We start from the raw sequence: 27,656 nt of genomic DNA on the forward strand, positions 1-27,656 counted from the left end.
AGGGGCCAGCAGTTCAGACAGACCACCTTCACCACTGCAGGCAGGTGGCCCAAGGAAAACATGGGACACTGAAGAGGGCACCTATTGGGAACATTTAGTAGGGTCTGACATACACAGTGACAACATGAGCCAAAAATGAATGTGAGTGTATTAGGTTGAGAACAATTAGTGCGAGTGATAAATATATCTGCTGCCAGCTCCCAGCTTCATTAAGAGCTATTCTGAACTGCACAGTAAGTGCTGGTTGTAGAAGCTTAGGCAGATTGGAAATAGCTCACCGGTTGCTCATGAGTCTAAGTTTTAAAGAAAAAAAAATTATAAAAAAATGTGTGCTTTGCCATTTGAGTAACTCTGATCTCAAGCTTGGGCATAGCAGTAGTTACCTGGCATAACAGATCAACTGAAACAGAATCACTGTTTCATTCATTACATACACACGCAAAGTTAAACAACTGTGTTAACTAAGGATAAGCAGCATAGAAATCAAGTCTAAGTTACCCATTATTTACCATACATTTGTCAGACTGACATACGTATCTTTTCATATTCATATCTGTGTCATACAAAACATATTATATGGAGAAATCATGAAAGTAACACTTAACCCTACATATCATTGGCCTTTAGTGCCAATGCATATTGTGTCATCAGCCTTCCAAGTTTACCAAACATTTGGGAGAAAACAGATGCTTTACCAAACCATGAAAATAGAAGACTTACAACCCATTCTGCTCAGAACTAAAAGGAAATGGTTTTACAAAGTTGTGGACAGATGCATAACTACTTCCCGCTCAGTCCTGGGATAGAAAGGGCAGCACAGCTGCAAGGCTAGAACTTGACTCTTGAAAAGCAAACAAAATCCAGGAAATGCGATGACTGTGTAGGCAAAAATCTGTTTGGAAAGTCGTGCTATTGAAGAGCTGAGCCAATGTTCTGTGCAGCGAAGTGATGAACAGTACAATCGACCGCCTCATGTGGGACAGACCATAAGATGACATTCTACAAAAATCCAGTTTAATTTCACATTTCCAATATCTCTCCTTGCCCTTTAGCAGTCTGCCACAGATTTTAAACTTGTAAAGCTCCTTCTCATTGAGCTAGATCCCCCCCCCCCCCCTAAAGTGCAAATAAGACTCAGGTTTTTACCACTAGTTCCAATGACCATTATCTTGGTTACAAGAGTGATCAAAAGCCAGTTGGCTGAGCCACTACCACTAGGCTTAGTGATTTTATTTTTTTTAACCCTGGTTACTTTTTCCAGCAAAAGGCAAAGAGAAAACAAGTGTTCCTTCTGCCAGATGCAGGCATGACAGGAGGCTGCCTTAAGTACCATCAATATAAGATGCACATACTAGACACCACCAGTGCCTTCTTGTGCATAACAAGAATTTGCCCTTGTTCACTGGAAATGGAAGTCATCTTTGGGAATCTTATTTCCTCACAAAGAGTTCAGGAACAGTTGGTTAGTCTTCATTAAGGGGTGCTTCTCTCTTCCTTGCGTCTACATTGAAAAGATAAAAAAGGAGAGGTAGTTAAGCCAAAGGGTTATGACAGCATTCATCTGAAAACTCAAAAAACATAATAAAGTTAGTTTGTTTTCAGTGGACAGCACTTTCCATTTCAGAATTCACTACATGGACTGAAATGCTCTATGAATCCACAGCATGTTAATGAGATAGTCATACCAAGGTTTTTACATTTGCCTGTTGAAACTGAAGAAGACTCACACAGTATTTAAGTAGCCCAATAAACTTTCAGACACCAGATCTGTGATACTTTTCCCCCCACCCTTGGCCCCTTGTTCACAATCCCTTTAAAGGCTGGAGCCAGTATTTGCTTTGCATATCAGCTACAGAGATGACAACAGTCTGTTCTGAAAAACCTTTGACTAATGATGACTTTGCTGGTCCCCAGCTGCATAGCACACATTTTAAGACAAATTCTCTCCACACTGTATTTTAAGGAACCGCCTGAGGCAGTCCCTGAAGACCAGATCTTAAACTGCTCCAAACAGCAAACCTTCAAGCATGGCCCCAGGTAGACGGTCGAAGCACATCTGGACAACTCAGTGCATTACTCATACGCCATTACTACAGTAGCAGGCAGTGTGGCTGCTGTTAGGAAAGCTGGGGTCACCTCTTTCCGGACTTCTACACAAACATCTCTGTAAGACCAAGCTGAATACAGGTAGCTCTTCAAGTGCACCACAATCACAATTACTCTAGCAATTGCCTGCCAAAAGATGCACTTATCTAAACTTAGTTTCTTTCCAGCTCAGTCTATAGATTCCAAGGTCATTATGAATATCCCCACTCAGAAATTACTTGTAAATTAAAGACAAAATCTTTTGCATTACTGCAGGCCCCAACTGCTCTTCATTAATGCAGAATACAAACTGTATTCAGCCAGAACATTTAGAGAACATGAAACTGTTTAAGTCTCACAACTTTGTGATAAACAGGTTTGGAGGAGACAAAATATACTTCCCAAATAACAAAAGAAGAGCATAAAGACTCCCAGTGACTAGCCACCTAGAGTAGGGCAAAATCTCAGCAGCCATTCAGGAGAGAAATTAGGAAACCAGCTCTCCCATGTTCCCCATCATGCTCACCAAGGACACTGAGGCCATTCTGTCACAACTTCTCCACTTTGCATAAAATAATTGACTAGTGATTAGAGATGAAAAAGCTTTCTAAAAATTAATGTCATACCCATCTAGCTACAGAGTTATTCGCAGTCTGTCTCTGACTTTAGAAATATCAAAATGCATTAAATTCTTTCTGGTGAACACTTTTAAAAGAATCATACCAGTTAAGTTCCTGAACTTTTTTTTGGCTTCTGCTCTTTCTTCGGCATCAAAATACCACACGGTCATGGCATATCTATAAAAGAAAGAAATCTTCTGTTTGCTTCAGCTTTTGCTATTAAAATAGAACCCTGGAGTTTTACACTTATGGAGAAAGCAAAAAAATAAAACTGGATTAGTAGATTAAAAATAAGATGCAAATGACACATCTTTATAGACAGTCTTTTAAATGTGTATTTTATCAAGTAAGATAGAAATGTAGGTGAGAATTTCTGCTTGGAGGCATGAAAGGGTGCACAGCCCCTGGTAACAGAGGGCAAAAGTAGCTTACAGACCTTTGCATGTTTTTCTGTTCTAGAATGCCTGTAGGCAGCTTGGGGGTTGCCCTGCGTCACATCAGCTTTTCGTAGCCTGTTGACAGATTGTAGCCCCAAGAATCCCTATAGTGTTACAAGGGCAAAAGTATAATACAGCATCTCCTAGCTAAACAGCTATGCCCGGCTTGGAAGATTTCTCCTGTCAATGGTAAAAGGGGCTTTTTTTCCATCACACAAGGCAAGTTATCATTCAAGCTTGTTCTTCCTCATTTGATGAGAGAATTCCCAATGACTCAAAAACAGAAAATCCACACAAAATCTAGCTATCTTTTATGCACATGTGTATTTAAACAAATGCACGATGGCCATTAATTTTAGATACAAGTATTGGTAGAAGAGATGCTTTGTCTTTTCCTGACCAAATATCAATACCAAATATGCTGCTTACCTGGTTGCATAAGAAGGCTGGACTTCATGTGGGTTCCTTCGATCTGACCAAAAAAAAAGTAATCGGTCAAAAATTGGCTCAACATCTGCTACATAGGACTTTCCTTCTGGGAATATCCGAAGAATTCCACCATGCAGCTGAAAGAAAAGGAAAGGTTGCTTTTTACACATATAAACATCCACAGATTCATACAAACAATGACCTCTTTCTCCCTCCTCAGCACTCAAATGGCAAATAAACATCTAATGGTAACCAAGATAGCTACATGACAACAAGGAAAACCATATACCAAATCTCCTAGCCACCTCCATTTTCCCAACCAGTTTGTAATGTTTCAGCATAAACATCCGACTAAAGTAAATGAACCATGATAAAGATAACACTAGCCCTGTAAGAAACACTGGGAAACTTCTGAGCCCCCAGTCACATCTCTAGAACCAGTGAATACCACAAGGCAGGAAAAGCTGCTCCACCTGATCAGCCTGAGATCAGACTCTCTTCCCAGCAATTCCTAGATTCTGCTCATGGTATTTCAGAGCCTGCATCTGATCATACAGGAGTTAACCTTTACACCCTGGAAAGACTGAAATGTGTTCTATTGTTGGATTTGTAATAAACTTCTCACAAATGCATTGTATCTCCCAGCCAGCCTTTTCTTTACCTGTGACATGGCCTGGTTTCTCTACCACATCATTTCTCTTTCCACCTGCCATGAGTTTCAGGGAAAAAGTCCAGTGATCTGCACACACTGTAGAAACTTCAAAAGATGCAGATGAACTCTGCCTTCTCCCTGGTGCTGGGAGGGGGCTCTTTGCAGGCTTTGGAGGCTGCACCACAGAGTGCAGGGAAGACGGTATCACCCCAACACTGACCTGACTTAGTACCTCCACATGGCACGCAAATCTCAGTAAGAAACTATTAGGTCAGGCTTAAAGCAACATGGTTACTTTCAAAGGCCAGCATGGTTATATTGCACCTCCTCCGGCATACATTTGCCTAAAATTACCATCACACCCACGTAATATCTCCACCAGTGTCCTGGATTTCAGTTAGCTTAGTGTCCACTTGTTGCTTCCTCACTATTAGAATAAGAGCGCAGCGCGCAAAATAAATTAGATATTTGCATTTCTGCCCACATCTCCTCCTTCATTTTATTACATTGAGATGTTTCACTGTCCTACCCTCCATAAAGCAATGTGTTTTTCTCCAACAGTGCATTTTTCAGTGGCATTGCCTCTAAATCTGAACTCACTTTTGAGGGCTCATAGCATTTATGTGTGCTTAAAAAGCATCCACCTAAAGTGGAAAGACAGGTTAGAGAGGCAGAAAAAACACCAGGCAAATTTCAATAGATAATTCACGTGAATGGTTTGTGCTGCATTATGAAAACAGAAGTGTAAAGGGACATCCTGCAATTCTGCAAACCCTTATTTTGTTTTTAACTTAAAGGTATGGTAAATTCAAGGCTGACTTTATTGCCTTGTAGTAATGCAGGCAGAGAAACAAGAGCACCATCCTGTCACAAGACCCACTGGTAGAGTCAAAGATGGAGATGCCAAACCAAGCCATGTGCTCATTCCTCTTATTAAGACCCATCAGTTCATAAGTAAGAAAACTAAGGCAACTGCCTGAAGATCTTCTGTAGATTAGCCTGAAGGAACAGTGTCAAGAACGCTGAAGTCCCAAATTCAGACTGTCATTTTATTCTGCTCCCAGAATCCACTTTAGTGGATTATGTTTTTCTTTCTAGTGCTATGTTGCTCTTTCCTCTAAACAAAGCTTAAGAGCAAGCAGCCCTGTGCTTAGAAGCTTTATCCTACAGCAACAAAACAGTATGTGTGTGGGACGGGAGAGAGAATGCTAAGGAAACAGTTCAGATTCTTACTTCCAAAGGGTTGCCATAAACACCAAGAAAATAAATGTAGAGATAAATAATGGACCAACTGTTCAAAAGTTCATCAGAGTTCACAGAAGCAAATGACAGCTCCAAAGTTCTGGTTCTGAAGTAGTTTTTCCTTCATGTTCTGCCTCAGCCCTGTGGCGTACTCACCTTGGAGTCCCAGTTCTTATTCAGGTAATAAATACAGGTGATGCAGCGCCCGTCACCATTTGGATTGTCCACATGACGAACATACCCAGTTCCATTTCCAGGATAGCAAGCGACCATAGCCTGAAAGATAAAAATTGTTAAAAAATAAATTCTCCAAGATGCCCACCTTCAGTTTTTCTTTGCTAAGCATCCTTCCTTTGGCTCAGTATTTTTCAGATGATCAATCCCAAACCTACAGCAGACACCTCCAGAAGGTATCTTTGCACAAAGCTTCTTTCACTAGATATGCCAGCCAGTGTGAAATTCCAGACTGGAAATAAATACCCTTCATATTTCACAAGATACACACTGAAGTAGGAGGAAAAAAACCTGAATTAACTAAAACACTGGTATGTACAGTACAAGCTTATTGTTCTCTACAAGCTACGTGACTTTGAGGCAGTTTCAGCTGAAGCTTGCTTGGGTTTCTAAAGATGAGCAGTCATTGCAAAACTGATTTGCCAGTCATAATTAAAGTACAAAGACAGGGTGTCATGCCTTACTACCACCATCCTCCTCTATTCATATCTTCCAATTCCTGTCATATACAACCCCATGGTCCAACACAAAGTGAAGGTCCCCAGGAGGTGTGGGTAAAAGTCCATAGAGCAAAGTCTGCAAAAATCTGCAACTCCTTTGTGCTGTGTTTGCACAGGGCAGTACATGTTTGCTTTCATGGACTGAGCCACAGAACTAACCAAACAGCTTTCAGAAGCTTACTCCTCTCTTTGATCATCTCCAGACTTGCTGATATAATCGCTTAATTCACGGTTTGTTTAAATTTCACCTTGAATGATGAGATAAGCCTAACATGAACTACTCCAATCCACATGACAGTCAACAGGTCTTAAAAGGGTTTTTAAAGCAAAAACATATTAAACTTGTGTTGACACCATTAGCAGCTTAAGTAGGATGCAGGGAGGAGCAGGTGAGAGGCTGCTGGTGGGGAATCAGATCTTTGTCTCAGAGTTACTTCTTCACTATTGGGACTATTTGGTAGTGATACCAGTCGCCTTCCACAGAGTTTACTCCAGTAATGCTGTAGCTATATAAGTCTTGTTCTCACTCCTATGACATCTCCTTTCACTGCTTGCCAGTATTGCAACAAAAGTGATGGGAGATGATGGGCTAAGTTTGGTTGGAAAACTGGACCCAGTATCCAGATGTGGTTTCCCCAGGACTGAGGAGAGGGCGATAATCACTCCCCTTGATCTACATGCTATGCTCCTGTGGTGCCCTAGATGCTGTTGTGCATGGGCATACTGCAGGCCGATGTTCAGCTCACTGCCCACCAAGACCACCAGAGTCCCCAGGCTCCCCTGGGAGCAGAGCTGCTCCCCAGCCTGTACTGCTGCAAGGGGCTATTCCTTTCCAGGGGTAGGACTTTGCATTTGCCCATGTTTATTTTCATAAAGTTTCTGTTGGCCTGTTCCTCCAGTCCGTCTAGCTCCCTTTCGGTGGCAGCTCTGCCCTCAAGTGCATCGACTGGTCCCTCTCAGTTTAGTGTCATCACACTTGATGAGAGTGCACTCTGCCATCTGCGTTGGGCTACTGATACAGGTCAGTCCCATGAGAGAACCCTGCAGTGCTCCATTTGTTACCAGCCTCTAGGTATAATACAACTGATGACCCATCACCCTCCAAGCTCAACCATCCGACAAGTTTTTCATCCATCTAGTTTTCCATCCTTCCAGACCACAACATCCTAACTCTGGATACAAGAATATTGTACATGCTTGTCCCACTGAAGGAGGATGTGATTGTGCACCACTTGCATGACCTGCCTCCAGTAACCTGCCCAAGCACAGTTGATATCACTGAAGATTGACAGTATAGGCTTTACTAAGAGCAATTGAAATTTTTATCTAGGAACCCCAGAGGTCGTATTTTCTGCTTCCAAGCACATACTAAAGCCATGCTGTTCTCATGGAACACATGACCAGCTAGAGTATAGCACATGTTGCTTTAATCACAAAAGTAATTTTATTGTGCCAGCAAAGACCAGCACTGAAGTTACCACACCCAGCATCGTGGATCCCTTGGACCCTCTGCTACCAAGAACAAAATCTATTCTCAGGAGTCAGCCATTTAGGACAGGTGTGCAAATACATCTGCAAAAATACTGCTCTGCATTTCCAGTCATGTATGAATTTCCTTCCTCCCCACAAGCACCAGTACCTGCAGGCAGCAGTAAGCCACCAGAGCCTGCTCCTCACCCTGACACCTCAGGCCCCAGCTGCTTGGGGGCTGGTGGCCTGCAGGGGCAGGAGATTGTGCTGAACAACAGTGAGTACCTTTAATTCCAAGTAATAAACCCTCTTCCATCACACCTGGCAGCTGACTAGATGCTGTAGGTCCTGTCTGCTCTGTTGTCATTCTGCTGTTACATGAACAGCTCCACAGCTGAACTTACATTTCACTATCAGCCTGGTAAAAGCAGTAAGGGCCAGCCTACAGCCCAGCCCTGGAAACAAGTTTGTTAGGAGCATAAGCTGCACCTGCAATGTACAAATGCTCTGAGAGAACTGTACTCTCACTGGGGAGGACACCCCACTTCGTGCATCCCCCATCCCAGCTGCTAGCGCAGCAGCTCACGTGGGTGCACCCTTCACCCATCCCATAGTGACCTGAATTAGGCCAAACAATTAAGATAGTAACTCTTTGCTAAACCTGACTCTCATACACTGGGGAAGGTGACCCTGGGAGCTGAGAGCGCAGAGGAGAGGGGGTAGCGATTCCAGCAGCTGGGCAGGGAGGAGGGCTGTGCCAGGAGAGCACTGTTCGCCTGCACCAGCGCGAGGCCTGGCGCGGCACAGCTCTGCTGATCGTACCAGAGGGATGATGCACAGTGGGAATAAAACTTTGTTGACCGATAATACCTCGTTTTTAAGTCGATGTACACCACAAAATTATGGGGGCCTTAGGGAAGTCTCTCTTTGAAGAGCAGACATTACTCCAAGATTACTGAACTGCCTGGAAAATCAATCCAATATTACTATTTTTTAATGCCACAATCAAAAAGCTGCTGAAGAATAACAGACTGCAGGCCAGATCTTTAGAGGGATTTAGGTGCTTTGCTTACTACTGAAATCTGGGCAGAAGGCCAGAGTTTTCCCTGGCCTCCCCCACGTAATATGTTACTTTAGCAGAAAGTGTGCTTTGACTCTGAGACATTGATGCATTATTTATTTATATACAGCATGCACCTTTTACAACTGCAAAGCACAGAGTCACTGGGGATAAAGAGTAAAACAATTCCCACAGAATCCAAAAGCCACACTTTATTTTAACTTTAAGAAAACAAACAAAAAAAAAAAAAAAAAAAAAAGAGAAAAAGTTTTATAGTAGCAGCAATGAAGGGAGAAAAGCAGAAGTGAAATATCCTTTTTCCTGACATGGCAAATATTTGAATGAAACTTTAAACAATGAAGGGAAATCATTCTGGTTCTCCTAGAGCCTGTTGAAATGATATCAAGCTTTATCAGAGCACTGGCTGGAGCAGCTCCAGAGCACATGAAGCTGGCCTCAGCAGGGATTCCAGCTGTTAGCACTACTTTTGGATTCATTTAAAGCAAACAATAAATATGAGATGAGATGCAAGACCCAGACTTAATTTAGGTAATTGGTGAACACTGGTATTTGCCAGTTCAGTGCACGGGCTAGCTACAAAAGCCAGAGGCTGGATCATAATAAACCATTTACCAGGTGAGCAAGTGGAATGTCAGTGAAAATGTTTCCTAAACTTTCAGCTATTGTGTCCAGAGAAAATTCCATTTTTGGAAGCATCTCCCTTCATTAAGCAACTCCAAACCTAAACTAACTATAGCAGGCAGTAATGAGCAGGAATGTACCTAACTTTTTTTTTGCAATACAATCCATTATAATGGCTGTTACTTGGCTTTAACTTCCCAGTGGAAGCACTCACGGCAGATTGCAGCAACACCACCTCCCCTTATTTTAGGTTAAAATAGATGAGTTTGTCTGAACAGTTAAAAACTCTGATATACAGATGCACGACTTCGCAGACACACACACCCCCCATAGTTTGAAGACCAATGCCCTGGTGGTCTAGCCGACAGTCATAAATTAAAGCCTAAAAACTTGGAAAATGAAAAGCAAATCATCAAGACTGCAGCTTCTACACTGTCATTTTTAGAGATGTTAGGTTTCCCAAGAGGGTGCAAATCAACCACCAGTTAAACAAGCAGTAATTACCAGCTTTAGTAAGGAGCCAGGAATCATCAGCAAATTCTGCACTGCACAGAAGCTTGCAAAAATAAGTTATTCATCATTCGGTTTAAGTATTACACTAAAGTCAGCCAGAGAAATCTGCAAGTCAAACTGCAAGACACCAGCAATGTTTGGAGGCAGATAAAAAAACACAAAACAGTTCCATAGAGAGGATTTTTCCCTGCCTCTCAGTGCTTCTAGCAAGGGGAAAAACAAATTATCTTAGCTGATAGCCAGGACCATGCTGTGAAGCATCATTCTATTACATTGCATTAAATAAGCAGCACTGGAGTGGACCAATACTTGGAAAAAAATGCTTCAGAGACTCAGCTAGAAGACACTTGTAAATGGAAATGACCACTGCTGAATAGGAAGCAGTGATGACAGTAGGTCAGGAGGAGATGCTCTCCATGCCTGCTAACACTAAGCCAGGGCCCCAGTATACCCCTAGTGCATACTGTATAGGTGGTATTGTAACTCTATACTGATCCTGTATTTTCCTCTCAGAACTAGTATGACCTTTGCAACCAGTGGAGAAAATTCTGACCTGCGTAATTCTATCCTGTCAACACCAACTGCCCTTGCAGATTAAGCTAAAGACTCCACAATATGCTCTTCCATTTTCAGTACCAGTTTTGTCCTGTATATTGTTGAACGGCTGCTATTTTTGATCCCTAGTGTAGATCATCTCTGTGTACAGCTTGCACATCAAATAGATAAATTCAGAAATTACTTGTAAAGTCTGTTAGATGAAAGGTACTACACAGACACAAAGCAATACTGATCTACAATATCACTATGATGGTTTTCTAGAAAACCAAGGTATTAATAAAAATTAACAGTGCTATAGCTACTGCAGCTTTCAGTTACATTTTTATTTGACTGCACACCTCCAAATTTCAGTCCAATATGTGGTTCTCAGTCCTGAACTCTCGAGTGCAAACAAAAATCATCCGACCAGACTTTAGGAAATGAGGACTACCAGGATTCACTTGATTGACTGAGGTCTGAGTGCACATTGTACTCAACCTGATTTTAGCTTGTAGACGCACAGAGTCTGTACAGCCAGAAAGGGGAAGGCACGGAACATGCTCTACATTAAAAGAGCATAAGTAGTCTGACATTTCATGATCAAAGACAAGAGATTCTCAGTTGAGGCTTGTCTGACACACAGGCACAACGGGGTGTTTCTTAAGTACTTTCTTGTTGCACCCAATTGCACCCAAGTGTTTTCTACCACATAGCTCATAATGGTTAAGAATAAAATATTCATAAACATTATTAAATATTAGTTTGTTTGAATTTATTAAAGTTAAAACACTCCGTTGCTATACTGGAGCATGAACTAGGAAAATTGGTCTGATTTAATACTCTGTAGAGACAGGAGGGAACAGAGGGAAGAAAATGATGTTAAAACACCAAAAAAGTCAGAGACATTAGCTCTGTGCCAGTTGGAATGGGAATCACCAATTCCAAGGAGGGGGGTGAAACCCCGATCACTTCAGTCATGCAAAACACGAAATGGGCTTCAGTGGCAGTATTGCACGAGAAACCGGTACTTCATTTCCTCACCCATAACTTGATTATCAGTCTTCAATCAAAGCGCTGTTGGATTTATGAAGCTAAACCTAGCCACCTCCTCCTTGATCAGCTGCTTGCTCACAGGTGGAGACAAGAGGCAGGAAAAGCGGTGTGAGGAAAGACCCTGGTTTTAGAAATTAAGAAACACTGGGGAAAGTCCTATAATTTGGCATGGCAAGACACCTGCACCTTTTCACTTCAACTTTCTTCTTCATATTGAGGTCTAAACCAAAACCATATGGAAGACATCAAAAAAGCAAAAAAGCCAACAGAAATAACAGTAAAAACCCTGGCATAGTTACTTTCTTTCATTAAACACAAAGCAGATCAAACGCTACAAACTCGGCTACAAGCACAGTTTGCTGAATACTTCCTTCAGTAATGTGCAGAAGTAGTCCTACACAACAAAGACACCTTGGATGCAGTTGACAAGTATCTACTGAAGGGCCAAATGAGCCATGGAAAACAAGATATGAAAGACTGATAGAACCCTGTACCAGTAGGCAACTCATCTCTGGAGCACTGTATCTTGGACAGATTGACACGATCACAGCTACTTTTACTCCTTACCTTTGTATCATATCAACAACCCCAAAAATTTCAGAAGAACAGAGAAGACATTTCTATGGCCAGAGATGCAGCCACACAAATGAAAATACATTCATTCTCAAAATTTCTCATCTCAGGAGCACAATACTGGTTTTATGATGCCCATCAACACATTTTTTTCTTTTAATACTTTTCCTTCTGGGCAAGTACTTACAAGCGTACAGAAATCCTGTTTCCATGGATAGCTTTTTAGACAGGTGGTCTGGTACGTGCTTCTCCCTGAATGTATGTGATCTTGATCATCAGATTCATATCTTGCAAGAACTGGAAGCATTTTATTTTATTTGGTCTTTCACGTGCACCATTGTAGTTTGACTATTTTTTCCTGGTACATAGAGGCACATTTTGGAGAATTTTTGAGGAATAGCCTGAAAGTGGGAATTGTGGGAAAGACTACTGCTCTCATCTGCAGGGAAAAGATGCAAAGATAAGCCAAAAGGCTATTATTACTTGATAATATTCTAATTACCATAAGATGGAAAGCTGTTCCTGCTTATTAAAATTCTTCTAGAACTAAGGGTAGAAACAAAGAACTACCCATGAAAGCTCTGTTCATGGATTACCTCCATGCTACACAGCCATTGATGACTGTCATGTTATCCAGTGGTAGCTCAAGGAGCCCCTAATAAGCTTTCAAATCTTATGGAATCTGTCTGAGATCTAGCTTCCTTACAGACTGATGCTGCTTTAAAAATGAGCTCCCTATTAAATTAATCTGCAATGGGGAAGCTTTTAGGAAGCTTTTCTAATGATTGGCAACAAAATTTAGTTTTCATGGCTCGAAGAGTCCTATTAATATGAAAGACAGCTTCAGCTTGTGACTATTTTTTATTTCTTTTTTTAGAAGAACACCCACTTAAGAGATAATTCTGGATGCCCTTCAAGTTCAAGCTGGCTGCCAGGGCAGTGCTGCTGTGAAGTGGGAAGGCATGGAACAGCCATGCCTTGTGTCAGTGGCAGCCATCTGTGACTGCAAAGAGAACGGGGAGCATTTGCAAACCAAGCTTTGCAGACAGTGCTGAGTTTTGTTGAGCTGTCCCGGTTACTGGATACTCCCTGTGACCCTAAAGTGAAGAGGCAATTCAGGGAACTGTAAAAGGACCCAACTGAAGGAGAAGTTCTCCAGGCTTCCAAGGACAGAAATCTGACCTGTGTTTCCTGGACAAAGGAGTATCAGGCAGCCAAGTAAAATAACACCTTTTGCTTTCACACCACCTCCCAAATTCTCTGTGTTTAGCCTCTGGGCACAGCCAGGAGGAAGCAGAATAATGAAATTTAAGGAAACAAACCTAAAATTTCCCTAGGATCACAACTGTCCTTGTAGCGAGCATCTCTGTCTCTTCTAATAATTAAAAGGATTAACCTCTTGCCTTGTATGTTTGTTTAATCTATGTATTTCTTCATGTATGTCAATTAACACTTTTCTTCAGTTCCCAGTGCTTCTCAATGATAAAATCGGGTAAGATTTTTATTTTACATCCTCCCCTGACCTAAAACTACATTTTAGGCTGCAGCATTACTCGGATCGTCGTGCCTTGCACACACACAGACACAGTACAGTTGCGGAAGAGATTAGCGTGCTGTGAAGAGCTGGCATACCATCACGGCAGGACCCGAAATTTAAAAGGTTATTGCCAGTGAATTAGTTCAGTCAAGGATATTCAGATTAAGTCGCCAATTAGCAGCTGTAAACATGCGCAGTGCATCAATGTATCAATAAAGGCTGTGTCAGTTCAGAAAGCCCGCCCGGCCCTGCGCCGGGGAGCGCTGGCTTCAGGCCAGGGCGATGATGGCTTAACGACAGTGCTACGTGCGGAGCGTGAGGCCATCGGCGATCAAACGCAAACTTTACTCCAGAGGACACTTCACAGAGAGGCTGTGGAGGGAAAAAGAGGGGGAAGCCCAAGCTTGCAGCACACAGGCGCTCAAGGCACTTCACTGTTCTGGTTCTTACTGGTCTGCCTCCCCCTCCTGCTGCACACACACAGGCACACACGCTTATTTCCCACACTTAAAAAACCCAAAACCAAACAAAAACAAAACAAAAAAAACAAAACCAAAAACAAACCACACAAACACTGTTTAATTAAATTTTAGGATTATTTTTGCCTGTTCTTGAAACCCTCTTTCATCATCCAGAAAACTCTTTCAGTCCCCTCCTCTCCCCCAAGAGCCAAACCTGGACGAGCTACACTAACGAGAAAGCATCCCGAGCAATCAATGCAGAGAGAGAAAGCGTCCCCTGTAATGAGTCCCGGGGGACACGGTGACAAGCACCACCCCCGCAGAAAAGCAAATTCGTAAGTAAGTGCAGGCTCATTAAGGAAATCTGTAAGGACCGTCCCTGTATGTTTTGGTTCTCAGCGGGGAATAAAGGCATGGTAACCAGCACAGACATCCTCTGCAGAGTATCCTCATCTGTGCGGTAGAAAGATAATTTCATAGTTCCTTAAATATTCCAGCCTTTCATTCTTTGTCGGTGCTTAAAACCTTCTCAATTCTGCTTCTAATCACCCAGAGGATTACACCTTCTTTCTCCTGCAACATTTAAAGAACTCTACGTATTCTGATGTTCTTAGTGCATTAATAAAGGTCAGGAAAGACAGCCACAACACAGGCAAACTGTGTTTTGCTGGTGTCGAAGTTGCCCAGGCTGGCCAGCATGCCTTTTTGCACAATTAATTATTCATTTATTTTTAGCCTGTGGCCCAATGCAAGTGAGCAATGCTGCCCACAAGACCTATCAGCTCACGCATGGTAGATAGCACCCCAAACGCCTCCCATGAGCATTTCACTTTGAAGACTCGCAGGGGGCTGCCCCAGGAGCCCACAGGCAGAGAGGTGACAAGCCACCACCTCAAAACAGAAGTGCTGAGGGGACAGGGAGGGCACAGCTGTGCAGTATAGTCCCTCCTCGGGGCCACCACACCTCTCATGGCCTCGCATGCTCCCACCACAGCAGAGGCAGCACCATACCAGGGAGATGTTTTCCTTTGGCTCGTTGAAAGTCTCTCTCCACCGCCAGACAGGAAGGCAGGGTTCACTAGTGCTGTCACACTTGGCGGGTACCCCAAATATGCCTCAAGGGTCCTCCCAAAACTGTCAGAGCCGTCTGGGCTTCTGTAGCTGCTAAGACATTATTGTGCTACATAAACAGAGAGATGAACCGTTCTCAAGTGTTTGTTATCACAGCAGTAGCACCAAATTAAGGCTAATTGATGAGACCAGTTATCTCCTATGTTAACTTTGGAAGGAAGCCATCTCACTCACCCCACCCCCATCTTTTGCTCCCCCCCCACCTTTTCAGAGGACCTTGACTAGTTAACAGTACCTTTATTCCTGCACTGGATTTTGTGTAAATGAATATTTATGGATAAAACTCATTGAAATTACCTATACTAAATTACCATCAGAAATAATTTCTCCTGTGCTTAAACAACACATGTAGTCTTTACCTCTAAGGCTGTGCCTGTACATAAAGTTGTACTGCTCTGATTACACGTGTACATTACAACTGTGCAATCTCTCCAGTGTGGATGCAATGAAAGGGGATGGATGTGTATACAGTGACACAACATCTTTCCACTCAGGAAACAAGCTATTTGGATTCAAGGCAATTTTGTAATACTGTAACTATACATACGTTCTAAGGTTAGGCAATAAAAAAAAAAGTATTAGTAAAAAAAAAAGAGTAAATCCTTCTAAGTATTGCAGTGCCTGCCCTCCCCACCATCTACACGGTTGGTACTTGGACCAGTAAGATGTGCGTAGACAGAAACTAGGCAACTCTGAAGAAAGCATGCATAAACACAGGCACACAACAAATTGAGCTCCAGCCTTACATTTGCACATCTTAAAGTTATTCACTAAAGCTCTCAACTCAGATAGCATAGGCAAGGAAGTCTGGTCCTAAACAGCTGTGGAGCATCACACTGCAAATGTGAACACTGGCTGCTGAGTTCCCAATTTCCCACTTCCCTTTTTCCACTGGTCAAGCCTCTCCCACGGATTTATGCTGCCACCACCTGACAGAAGAGATCAACCCTACAAGCTGGCTGCATTGTGGCCGCTGCCGCGGGCTTCGACCCTGGGGCCGGGGCAGCGGCCCCGCACACTGACACAGCCATGCCTCGGCGTTCCGGCCCGCTGCTCTGCGTCGCTGCAGTCCCCTCTGGAGCCTGACCCGGCCATCCCCCCCCAACTCACTGCAGCAACGGCCCTTGGGAGGTTTCTCCAGTTCGGGACTGGGTCTTAAAGTAGTAATTTTCTTCGGCAGTTAAGGTGGTTTTTGCAGGAAGTACAGCAACTGTTGAGCTGGGAGGTGGTCTCTCTGGCGTGGGTTCAGGATGTTTCCTGAGGATGCAGAAAGCCTGGAGTGGTCTTTCTGGCTCTGTTCCCTCCTTTTTCCTCTTCCTCTCCAAAACCTTTCCTCTCTGGCAGCCAGTGTGACAAGAGCAGCATGTACTCAGAGCCACGGCAGGGGCAGCCAGGACTGAGCCAAGCTGGAGGTTGGACAGGGGCTGCTCTCCCAGGATGCCGGCCAGCTGGGCAGCCAGAGGAATCAGCTCTCATCCCTCAGTCTCTCCTGTTTCCTGGGATGGAGAGGAGAGATGGTGGCTGCACAGGCATGACAGGCTGTGGCAAGAGGGTTAAGAACCCCCTTGGTGAGGGGGCTGCAACTGGCTTTGCTAGAGGTGTGGGGCGCAAGTGCTTCTCTGCAGTGGAAAACACAGAGGGGCAAGGCAGGACAGGTGTGTGGTGGCGAGACAGAGCTACAGGGGTATAAATTAATATTTAGGTGTGGGCGTGAAGTAGGTACTATGTCTGTCCATAGCTATGGTCACCACTGGCACAGCCAGCACCTTCCCTAACTGCAGCCAAGACACTGAACTAATACAGCTCAAAATTAGCAGCAATAGCTTCTGTGGAGGGTAAGCAGTAAATAAGGCTTTTAACCAAGTGCCAGCAAAGACAAAGGTAAACTAAGAAAGAAAAAAAAAATATATTTCAGTTGCAAACAAAAAATCCCCAAGTCAACTACATTTTCATCCTTGCCAAGAAATTATCACCAAGTGTCAGTCTGGCACTGAGCCTTTGGGTGACCTGTTAGGCAGCAAGTTATGCATTGAGAAATATAATGGTAAAATGCACAACTTTGACACTTCAGTCTTTGACCACCATCAGATGTTGAATTATAGCAAATTTGGCAATGAGGGCCAGCGTTTGCAAATCCTCTTAATGCTCCTCTGTGAAGAGGAAGTCTGTAAAACAGTTAACCAGGCAGTGACCCTTCCTGTTGGCCTGCTTCAGAGACACCATGCACATGCTCCACAGACAATGGAAGACAGAGGACAAGTTAATTTAGGGAAGTGGAAACGCTGGTGAATACTGTAAAGAACAGAGTTATCGATACATCCTGGGGGACTCCGTTCTGTTCATGCACATCCAGTCATATGCCATGGTTTGTAAGTCTTAACAGCAGGACATGTTAGAGCATTTACAGTGAAGCTTCTCCTTTTTTCCACTTCTACCAAATTCCCTGTAGGAAATGAGAAGGGGAAGGTGTAATTACACAGTCTTCAGCAGCAAGCACAACATTCTAAGACTGTTAACAACCTAGTTACAGACAAGTTGAGGACTAATTGACACTCCCCCCCCCCCCTCCTTTTTTTTTCCTCCAGTTATTTCCTCTCCCAAATTCCCCTGGTTCTGCATTTTTTTTCTACCTGCATGGTTCAGCGAGGAGCCCTGTGCAAGTTACTCCCTGGAGCGCCAGAGCAGCTGGGAAGCTCCATGCCAGCATCCACAGTCCCACAGTCTCAGTGCCCCTGTCCAACAGCACCCTGCACCCCAAGCTTTTCCCATTCAGAGCAGCATTCCCCAGCCTGCACTGACTAGCACCTATCTCCCTGTATGCATTACTAGAATAACTGCTACTGTTAATGGTATAAGACAGGTTTGCCACAAAGACAGTCAATTGCAAAGGTTAGATAAAAATTGTAACTTCTATCTACAACTTCTGTCAAGTAAGGCTCCTTGCCCCCTCCCAAGACACCATGTAAAAGATGCCCCATATTTCAAATCTAAGACAAGGTGTAGACAAAGACTGGGAACAGCACAAGAAATCACTTCAACTTTTCCTGAAGTTTTCTAAACATTCTAGCATAGTCTAAGCCAAGTACCAAAGGTTGTGCTTCAGTCCCATTGATTTGAAAGAGTCTTTAAAAAAAGTACTTAAGTGAACTGCTGACCTGGGGCCAAAACTTTAAAAATACTTGCCTTATCAATTTGTATAAAAAATTACAGTACAAGACAGACACAAGCAATGATTTATTATTATTACTATGACTTACAGACAAGAAAAATGCAAACCTATTTATTGTTTGGATTTTCACATCCAAAATGAAAGCACAGAAAAAAGTCTATTGTGACCAAAGGATTCATGTGAACTAGATATGTATGAGAATTAAAACTGTTATCTTTTTCCTACAAAGCAGGATATAATTCCCTGATGTTTGGCAAAAGACATGGCTACCCTGCCATTTACAGCTGACAAAGCTTTGGACAAACTGTTTCCACTCTGTGCAGATACTGTGCTCTGCTGTACTCCTGCAACATATACTATTCATTTTAAACTGGGTGGCTGGTGGCACAGTGAGTAAGCCTCTGTGGAACCATTATGGTCAGCAAAATCTCTTGCGTTACTTTATTTGTGAAAAAACAGAGCAACAAGTAGTTTGATCAACTGCCTTCTATTAAGTGCTTTGCGTGGTGGCACTAAGTTTCTTTGTCTACTAATCTTATCAAAACACAATGACAAGAGAAAAATGACTGTAGGGAAAAGCTCCTTTCTGTCACCAAGAGATAGTATATGCATATGTGTGAGTGAGTGATGGAGGGGAAATGGGGCTAGAGCTCTCTTCAAATCATCTGCAGGAGCAGTCAGGAGTGGTGTGCTGACGGGATGACATGCCTGTGAATACTTTAAACAGCAGGAGATGGATAGTCGACTTGGCACATGCCTCCATCCGTTTTCTTCCTCCACCTCACTGCCTGAACAGCTAGAGACACCACCTTGCTTTTCTGACCAACTCCGTCATTTCTTTGAAAAGCAGTAAAAGGTCTAAAACAAATTGCTATGTAATGCTATGCATCAATCAAAATCTTTTGTTAAGCTCTTCCATGTTCTGCGCAAATGCATCAGTTATTCACCCTGAAGCCCACCACAGGGGCCATCAGCTGCCCTAGACACAGGTACCAGAAGCAGTTCCCAAAACACCTCTACCCAAAAGCTCCTCTACTAATCCAGTAAAACTCTTTCACAGAAGCTTAGGGAGTCTTGTGTTGCTGGCAGCTTTCTAACAACGTTGTTTCAGTATTCAGCTTTATGACAAGGATTACAGTCATGATAAATCCAACCCAGGGCTTCAAATTCCCTCAAATTGGTATGCACACATCCTCCTTCTCCATAAATCTAAAACTGGCAACACTTACTCGCAGACTTCCCCTCCTGACCTCCTCATTCTCACAGGCCATCCACTGCAAGATGGATGAGCACTATGTGGCCTGTTGGTGCCAAAGGACCACTTGCCCCTGACCTATTATGCAACAGGAAATGGCAATCCAATTGAAACAGTGAAGCTGGAGAAAACTTTTTAAAAAGTGAGTACCTCTAAAAAAAAAAAACCAACACTTTGTAAGAGTCATCTTGAAACATTTGATCAAATTATTGATCTCTTTCAAGTACGTCAAGTCTGTTCAGCAAACATCAGGATTTCATCTGATTAAAACTGCATTCACGTTTGGGTCATCATAGTTTTATCTTCTCCTATCTCATCCCTTCTACATATGGAAATGAATTGCTGAGGGAGCACAGACACTTGAACATCCCCACCACCAGCACCACAGGAAAAAAAAAAAAAAATCCATGCAGCCTAGGAGAAAGAGGAGGGAGAAGATGTTTCCACATACTAAATGAAGCAAATTGCTCAGGAAGCAACACGCAGGGTAAGGCTGTATTACACTGAGCCACCATCCAGATTAGTTTGGAACTCAAAGGAAGAAGTTTACTGTAAAATCAAATACACTGGAATTAAAACAGCTAGAATCCTTAACGCAAAGAAACAAGTTCACTTTTACTGTGTACATGCTGCCCTGCATCACTGTTATGAGCATCAATGCATCTCCATTTAAACATATACTGTTATTAGCAGTGAGCTGTAATGAACTGAATTATTCATTAATAATTACCTTGGGAAAAGGCTGTGTACAAATATTAATAGCAAGGACAAGCTCCCCTCCCTTGCAAAATGCAAGCTCAGCAAGAAGGGGCACTGAACTCTGAATCTTGCCATTTTCCCGGTGGCTCTCACAAGGATACTGTGCCTTGCAATGCTGTACACACCCCTGCTAGGCCAAAGGACAAACACTCCCCATACCCAGAGGCATTAATGCCACCTGTAGTACAGTGTCCCTTCCCTCCCCACACAGTTCTGGAAGGTTTACACTGACATTTAATAAAGCCTCATACAAAAACAAACCGAGAGGCACATATTTACTTAGGGCTTGCAAGTAACAGGGATATTGGCAGGCACACCAGTAGGGCTTCCACTGCAAGTCTCTGGCTTTAAGAGCTGACGTAGTGGTGCTGGGAAGGACTGGTACCAGAACAGTCATGGCAATGGATAAAAAAAGTACTGAGGAAAATGCACTACCAGCATGGGACAGATTGTGGAAAACTTCAGTGCTTTGTCACCACTGTGTAACTCCAGAGCCTAATAAGACTCATTAAGCACTGCTTGACTGCAAAACTACAGACAATATAAAAGAAGCCAAACAACCTGCCCTGATGCCACAAACACATGCACAAACTCAGGATAAACAGATCACTCTGCTCTTTACATTGCCTGAGAGCTCAGACATTTCCCTTCTTACAGGATTAGCCACCTTCTACTTTTCTCTGCTACTGTGACTGTAAAGCACATGGACAGGCTCCTAATGCCGTGTAAGACAGGCTCCTAATGCTGTGTAAGACAGGGTGGTGACAGACTTCTCCACAGGAGAGAGAAAGGACCACCACCAGCAGGCACCTGGCTGTCAAAGGCTCTGGTGTAATGCACACTGAAGACGGTGCATTTCTTCCACTGCCTACCATGGAGTAAGTCTACTGCACTACAGTCAGGTTCTTGAGAGATGATACATAACAAGTACCAAATTCAACTGCTTGGAACCTCAACTCCAAAGTATGAGCTCAAACACCATTCCATAGAGGCTATCCCATGCTTCTGAACCACTTAGAGATATGTGCACTGCTATCTGTAAAATACTATTTTCTGCAATACCCTGTCCCTGCTAGGTGAAGAAGCGATCTGAAAGATTCCCCAAGTGCTTCTTCCAGAGAAGAAGTATCTCTTGAAAGTTCCAAAAAGTCATTGAGAATAATCTGATGAAGACAAAAAAAACCCACAAGAGCTAGTATGCCCAGGTTTATATTCATTTCATGCTTTGATTGTCAGGTAAAAATTATACATTCCTGTGTATAATTAACCAGGCTAACTAATCTTGCTTGACAAACACAGATATAAACATCAGCTTTGACACTGAGCCAAAGCAACCACTCTAGGACCTGTGCCAATGCTGAATTCCTCAGTCTGATATCATAAAATGACTTGTCTGTTGTATTTACAGTTCCAGTGGCTCTGGACTCTACCGGCAGCCAGCCAGAAGAACAGATTTGAACTTAACCATTATGCCAGAACATGTGCATTTGATTAGAAGAAAAAGAAATCATGCATATTTCTTCTGGATGGTGGTATTCATCAGACCTCCCATTGTAAACTAATTGCAAGGCATGCTGCTAACCAAGTATCAAAAATACTTCGTAATATACAATAAACCGGTGCATGTCTATAAGCAGTATTGCCCTTCAGCTCTATAGCCAGTTTTCAGTTATCCTGCTCTTTACAGCACACCTGAAATCAGAAAATGCAGCATTTCACTCTGTTTTAATTGTATAGAATTTGAACGCTGTAGAACAGAACTTTTCTTTCTTCATACATAAATGCAAAAATATCTCACCTCATTACCTGAGTTATGAGGGACTTAGTAAAACCCCTGCATTTCACCAATCCTCAGGAACAGAAATCTTGGTAACAACCTGCTAGACAGACCCATGTTTCAAAACCTACCTGAGAACACCCCATTGTGTGGCAGGCAGAAGGACCTGCTCTGGTTTTCAGGAAATGCTCTCTAGCCATGAAGTGCCTCCACAGGAGATCTGCTTCTCCTGTGCCAGTCAGAGAGAGCCCACCAGGATGTGGTAAGCAGGGAGGTGGTGTGGCTACAAGTGGAGAATGCAGAAAACATACCATAAAAAAGTGAAAGGCCCACACAGAATTTGAAGCAAGATTTCACGAGGGCTCGCATCCCTCAGGGACTTGTGAATTAACTAATCTTACATTGAAAGCACATTTTTTTGAACTTCAGGCCGTATACTTGACCCTGAATGCAAGCAGTTGAGTTCTGAGCTAAAAACACCAGTCGTGGGCTTCCTTCAGCAGAGGTAAACTCTTAGGATTATGACTTTTTGCCTGATTTTCTAACCAGCAGGGCTTCCTGGTGTCCAGCAGATGCAAGACAAGCTCAAGGTCCCCAAAGGCAGCCCTGACATGATTTTCAACCCATGATGGCTCCCAAGAGGGTACCAGTGACTCACAGCAGGACACATTGCTGTCAGGACCGGGGTGCAGAGTCCACACAGAGCACAACCACGCCAGTTCAAAGTACCTTCCACCCCTCGCCCGCTGGGGCCAACACAGCACGTCAAGTGCTGATTCAGCCGAGGTGGCCCAAGGCAGCAGTTGTGACAGCATCACACCATTACTAGGACCCTGCCTGGCCACAGGGAGAGCTGCCCTTCACCAGCAGAGACAGAACGTGCAAGGGGGAATAGGCACAGCCTCTCAGCAGCAGATGAGCTACCCAGCCATCCTGCCGCAAACGCAGCTTTTATGTTTCCACACACTGGCCAGTCGACCCAGTTCCTGCTGGCCGCCGGCCCCTGCCTCCCGCAACGAGGAACGTCCAGGGCCCAGGACTCCCCAGGTTCTGCAACATCTGAGGCTGCCAAAGGGATGGATATCCCAAACTCCACAGCACCTGGCACATCTGCAGCTTCCAAATTTTAAAACACAAAACAAAAACAAGCATTTCACATGTCTTGCATGTCTTGAAGGAGAAACTTCTCAAATAGCTTCTCTTCTGGAATATTTCCCTGTCTTTTTTTCTTCTAATGTTGTTGCTTTTAATTATTTATTTGTAATATAGGGGTTTTTCTACAGGGCACCCCCTCAAGCTCCCACAAACGCCAACTAATCCCAAGAAGGGACTTTGGGACCTGAGGACTCAGAAGCTGCAGCACATCACCCTTTCACCCAGAGTGCCCGGAGCATCACCTGACCCAGGGGCACTCCAGGTGACTGGCCTCACAGATCAAGCTGCAGCTTTGCTTCCTGGCACCAACTACCTGCCAGCTTTTCTCCATCAAGCATCAAAGCTCCAGCAGACTGGAAACAGGTCCTCAAAACCAGAGTGATCTCTGTCCTCAGGCCAGAGCATCCCTCTGCACAAGGATGTAAGTCTTCTCAGTCTGAGGAGACCACCAAACCCGGGTCAGCAATGCCTCAGTGATATACTTAGCCATTTACCTACTAGAAATGGGGAACCATTGTACTATTTTACTAGAAAATGGAAACTCTAGCTGAGGAGAAAGCAGAAGCCAACAAGCAGTATATTGGGTCTGTCAACAGAAGAGTCCTTTAGAAGAAGGTTTTCTGGTTATTTTGATCATTTAACCATGTCAGCTAATATTTAAAAATACAACTTACTCCAGAGATAGATCTGGATCACTGATCTGCAAAGATTACATTTCATTATCAGCCCTCATATGTCAACTAAACGCTCTTAAGGAGTATCCAGTACCCTTTTAAAACTTTACCTCTGTCCATTCTCTTCGATGTAATCTTAACTTTCCTGTAATACTGTTGAAATTCATTTAGAAACAGCAAAATCCTGACTTATTTCTCTCATACAGCTACAAGGAAAGCTTCCTTTATTGGACATAATTTGTTCTTGTCTTCTTATGTTTGCATAGCTACAAAAACATGAAGCACATCACACTAAGTAGACAGTAAGCTGACAGAAGTTCATATACTAAGCAAACCTGTCCCCTTCTTACAGCACTTCAGCTGTAGATGGGTTTAAAAACATAAACCTCTAAATAATGATGGGGCTGATATTACATAGATTCGTTTCCATGACAAGAGGAGTCACCACATAGCCAAAGGCTTACACTTTAAACAAATTGCTCTGGACTCGTAGCTCCATCCAATACCTATATCCCAAACCAATAAATTACAACAGCACGTGTCCAGCTAAGAACTTTTAGTACAGAAACAACCCATGTCCCTAGAAATATTAAGCTGTGGAAGTCTTCTGGGCATCCATTTATGTGTATAATCTAGCAAATAAAAATACACTTGTGTGTGCATTCACATGACTTTAGAAGATAAGCAAAATGGGCAGGTTTAACGGTGGAAGAGAAATGTCCATAGGTGATGTGGGAATCTGCATGCACTGCAACAGTCAGTTGGTTAGTCACAGAAATAACCTTCCTGCTGAAGGCATCCCATACCTCACTTACAGATGGCAGCTGCTATTCCAGGGCCTTACATATCCATGGTACTTAATATTATAATAAGGGGATTGGTTAATATTAATTTCTATGGAATTTCCCCTGCATTTAGTTTTGCAAACAATATTGAGTCCCTTTCAGTCCTGGACTGTTGCGTAGCACTTCCATGCGCTGTTTGGAGTCTGACATCTTCCACGCTAAAGCACAAGGGCCAAAAGTTACTTGATAGCAAGTAACTTGGTATCTATTTATAAAACAAGTTCTGTACTCTGTTATTACTATTTGTGCAAAAATGACTGCAAGAACACCACAACTGTTTTAAAATCATCTCTACAACTCAAGGTCACTCCCCAAAAGACCCTTTTCCCCAGCCGGTGCCAATAACCTTCATGCATTCAGTTGACTCCTTCTCCAAATACCTTGTAAAAATGCTGGAAGCCTCCTTTCACTCCAGTCCAACTTTAATGTAAGGCCCTGTTCCTCTCCCCCCTCCACAGGTAGCCAGCAATGCAATGCAGTAATGCACTTTCAGCCAGTCATCAGGCAAACTGGAGTCACGTAGAGAAGGAACTAGGATGACCTTAAAGGCATGCCAAAGCAGAATGGTTATTTATACCTCCTAACACCAGGAATAAGTGAAATCCACTCTACTTACATTTTAAACAAAAACTACCCAAGCTTTAAGTGAACTGATGGATCAGTAGTTCAGTAGTGCTAAGCACAGGAACAGTGTTTCAACCTTTTATTATTCCCACCACTGTGTGGAAGTGTGCAGGGGGGTGCATACACAGATTTAAAGATGTTCCCAAGCAACTGGTAAACACCACCATAGGATTCCTTCGGCTTCTGTGAAAAAAATAATCACAGCACCACTCACACATCCCCTTAGTTCAGTGCAAGTTAGGACCAAAAGAAAAGTCTAACTTTTCACTCTTTGATTTTTTAAAAGTTTCATCGTTTCTATTTCTGGCATATCTCTAAAAGAAGTGGATGAATGTGCTATATATTATATAATATAGGTCAGAAATAAAGAAATGGGGATGTTTTCAGTGTTCAGGACAATAAAGCAAGCTTAGTTACAAGCCAGTACACTTTGACACAGCAAAACAAAAAAGGAAAGAAAAGTTATCCCAAACTGAAGTAATGGCATTGCAAGTACAAATAAGCTTCATTGAGAAAGATGCCTATAATATAAATGTCCTATAATAAAAGTGTCCTCTCCATTTCTGAGCAAGAAAACTTAGAAAACACAACTCTCCTCTTAAAAAAAAAAAAGTCTGCTGTGCCCAAATTGAGCATCCCTTATTCTGTGCCACATACCCAACGCAGAGACAGTAACTTCTTCAGCTGTAGGGTGCTGGCATGAAAAGTAGTTTGGATAACACTATCACAGGCGCGCAAACAATCAAATAATCGGATCCGAGCCGTGTACGTGCGCAGGCAGGGGGTCGGGAGGTTTCCCCTCCACCTGAAACTCCCCTCTAAAGGGAAGTCATGCTCACAGCTAGACTGTTTTGGCTGGCACGTCCCGCGTTGGCGGTCCCCGCTCTCCGCAGCCGGGGCGCGCAGCAGCCAGTCGCGGGGTGCAGCCGGGCTCCGTCCCCACCGCCGGGAAGCGGGGTGACGACTGCAGCCCCCGCGAGGGCTGCGAGGTAGCCCCCGGTGGCACACCGGGGTACAGGCAAGGGCCCGGCCGGGGTCCGGCAACCGGGAAGCCCGGCGAAGGCCCACCACGGGCACCGCGGCGAGCAGCCCCGGAGCGCTGCCGGCACTGGCGGGGCAAAGGACCCGCAGCGGGCAGCCCCGCGGCCGCGTTTTGAGCGAGACCTCCGCACCCAGCCAGGGCTGGCGAGCGGCCGGCCAGGGCTGGCGAGCGGCTGCCCGCGACAGGCGTCTCCTGCGTAGCGGACGGTGCCGCGGAGACATCCCGGAGGGGCTGCCCGAGCCACCCGCAAGACAGCGAGGACGAGAGGGCGAGGGGAGGGGTGTTAGAAACTTTCCGCAAGGCCCCACCAAGAGCTGCGAGGCGGGTCTGTCCGGCCAGGAGCCGCTACCGGAGGGGGGTGAGGGGGGAGCGAGCGGGCCGGAGCCCCGCGGCCCCTTACCTTGGATCGCTCCTTCACGTAGTACTTGCCGAGCCGGCTCCCGCAGTACATCACCAGCCGGTCTATCAGCGTGAGGAGGAAGTTGATGGCCTCGCAGCCCTCCTCCGTGCCCCCGATCCACTTGATCTGGTCGCCGCGGAGGTGCCGCTTGGCGACACCGCGGCTGGGGCCGGCCAGCTGCCCGTCGGCCAGCTCGCCGTCGCGGTGCATCCGCTTCACCCGCTCCAGCACACAGTCCCCCACCACCTCCCCCAAGAAGTTGTCCAGGTAGCAGAAGCCGATGTCGTGCAAGCAGGGCACGACGTACTCCAGGGCGATCCTCTCCAGGTCGAGCCTCATGATGTGCCCCAGCGGCATAGCGCGGCGGGGACGGGAGCGCCGCTGCCCTGCCGGCGCCCGCGGCGGGAGGCGATGCCCACCGAGCCGCCGCCGGCTCCAGACCGAGCCGGGCAAGGGGTCCGCCACGGCACGGCACGGCACGGCACGGCACGGCACGGCACGGCACGGGGCTGGGCTGGGCTGGGCGAGGCGAGGCGAGGCGAGGCGAGGCGAGGCGAGGCGAGGCGAGGCGAGGCAAAACTTTCGCCGCGGCGGGCTGGGCTGCGCCGCGCTCCGCGGCCCGGCGGTGCTGCCGGAGCCCGCGCTGCTGCTGCCGCCCGAGCAGGTGCGGGAACCCCCGGGCCGTGCGGGAGGGGCGCCCGGCAGCCCCCGCCCGGTTTCTGGGGGAGGCGGCAGCCGGCGCCGCGCGGATGGATACGCCGGCTACGTGCGGGATGTGTG

The 27,656-nt window shown here is 44.7% G+C and overlaps 1 protein-coding gene across 1 annotated transcript; it reads right to left on the minus strand.

The window, feature by feature from the left end:
* Positions 1–1,137: 1,137 nt before the first annotated feature.
* EGLN3 (egl-9 family hypoxia inducible factor 3) lies at positions 1,138–27,656 on the minus strand. Its single transcript, XM_074909203.1, has 5 exons — positions 26,877–27,656; positions 5,622–5,741; positions 3,572–3,708; positions 2,809–2,882; positions 1,138–1,501 (listed from the first exon to the last, which is right to left on the minus strand). Exons 1-5 carry the CDS (start codon positions 27,231–27,233, stop codon positions 1,464–1,466), a joined length of 726 nt encoding a protein of 241 aa, XP_074765304.1. The 5' UTR covers positions 27,234–27,656; the 3' UTR covers positions 1,138–1,463.

The sequence above is a fragment of the Athene noctua genome, chromosome 6 (assembly GCF_965140245.1).
Source record: "Athene noctua chromosome 6, bAthNoc1.hap1.1, whole genome shotgun sequence".
Lineage (NCBI taxonomy): Eukaryota > Metazoa > Chordata > Aves > Strigiformes > Strigidae > Athene > Athene noctua.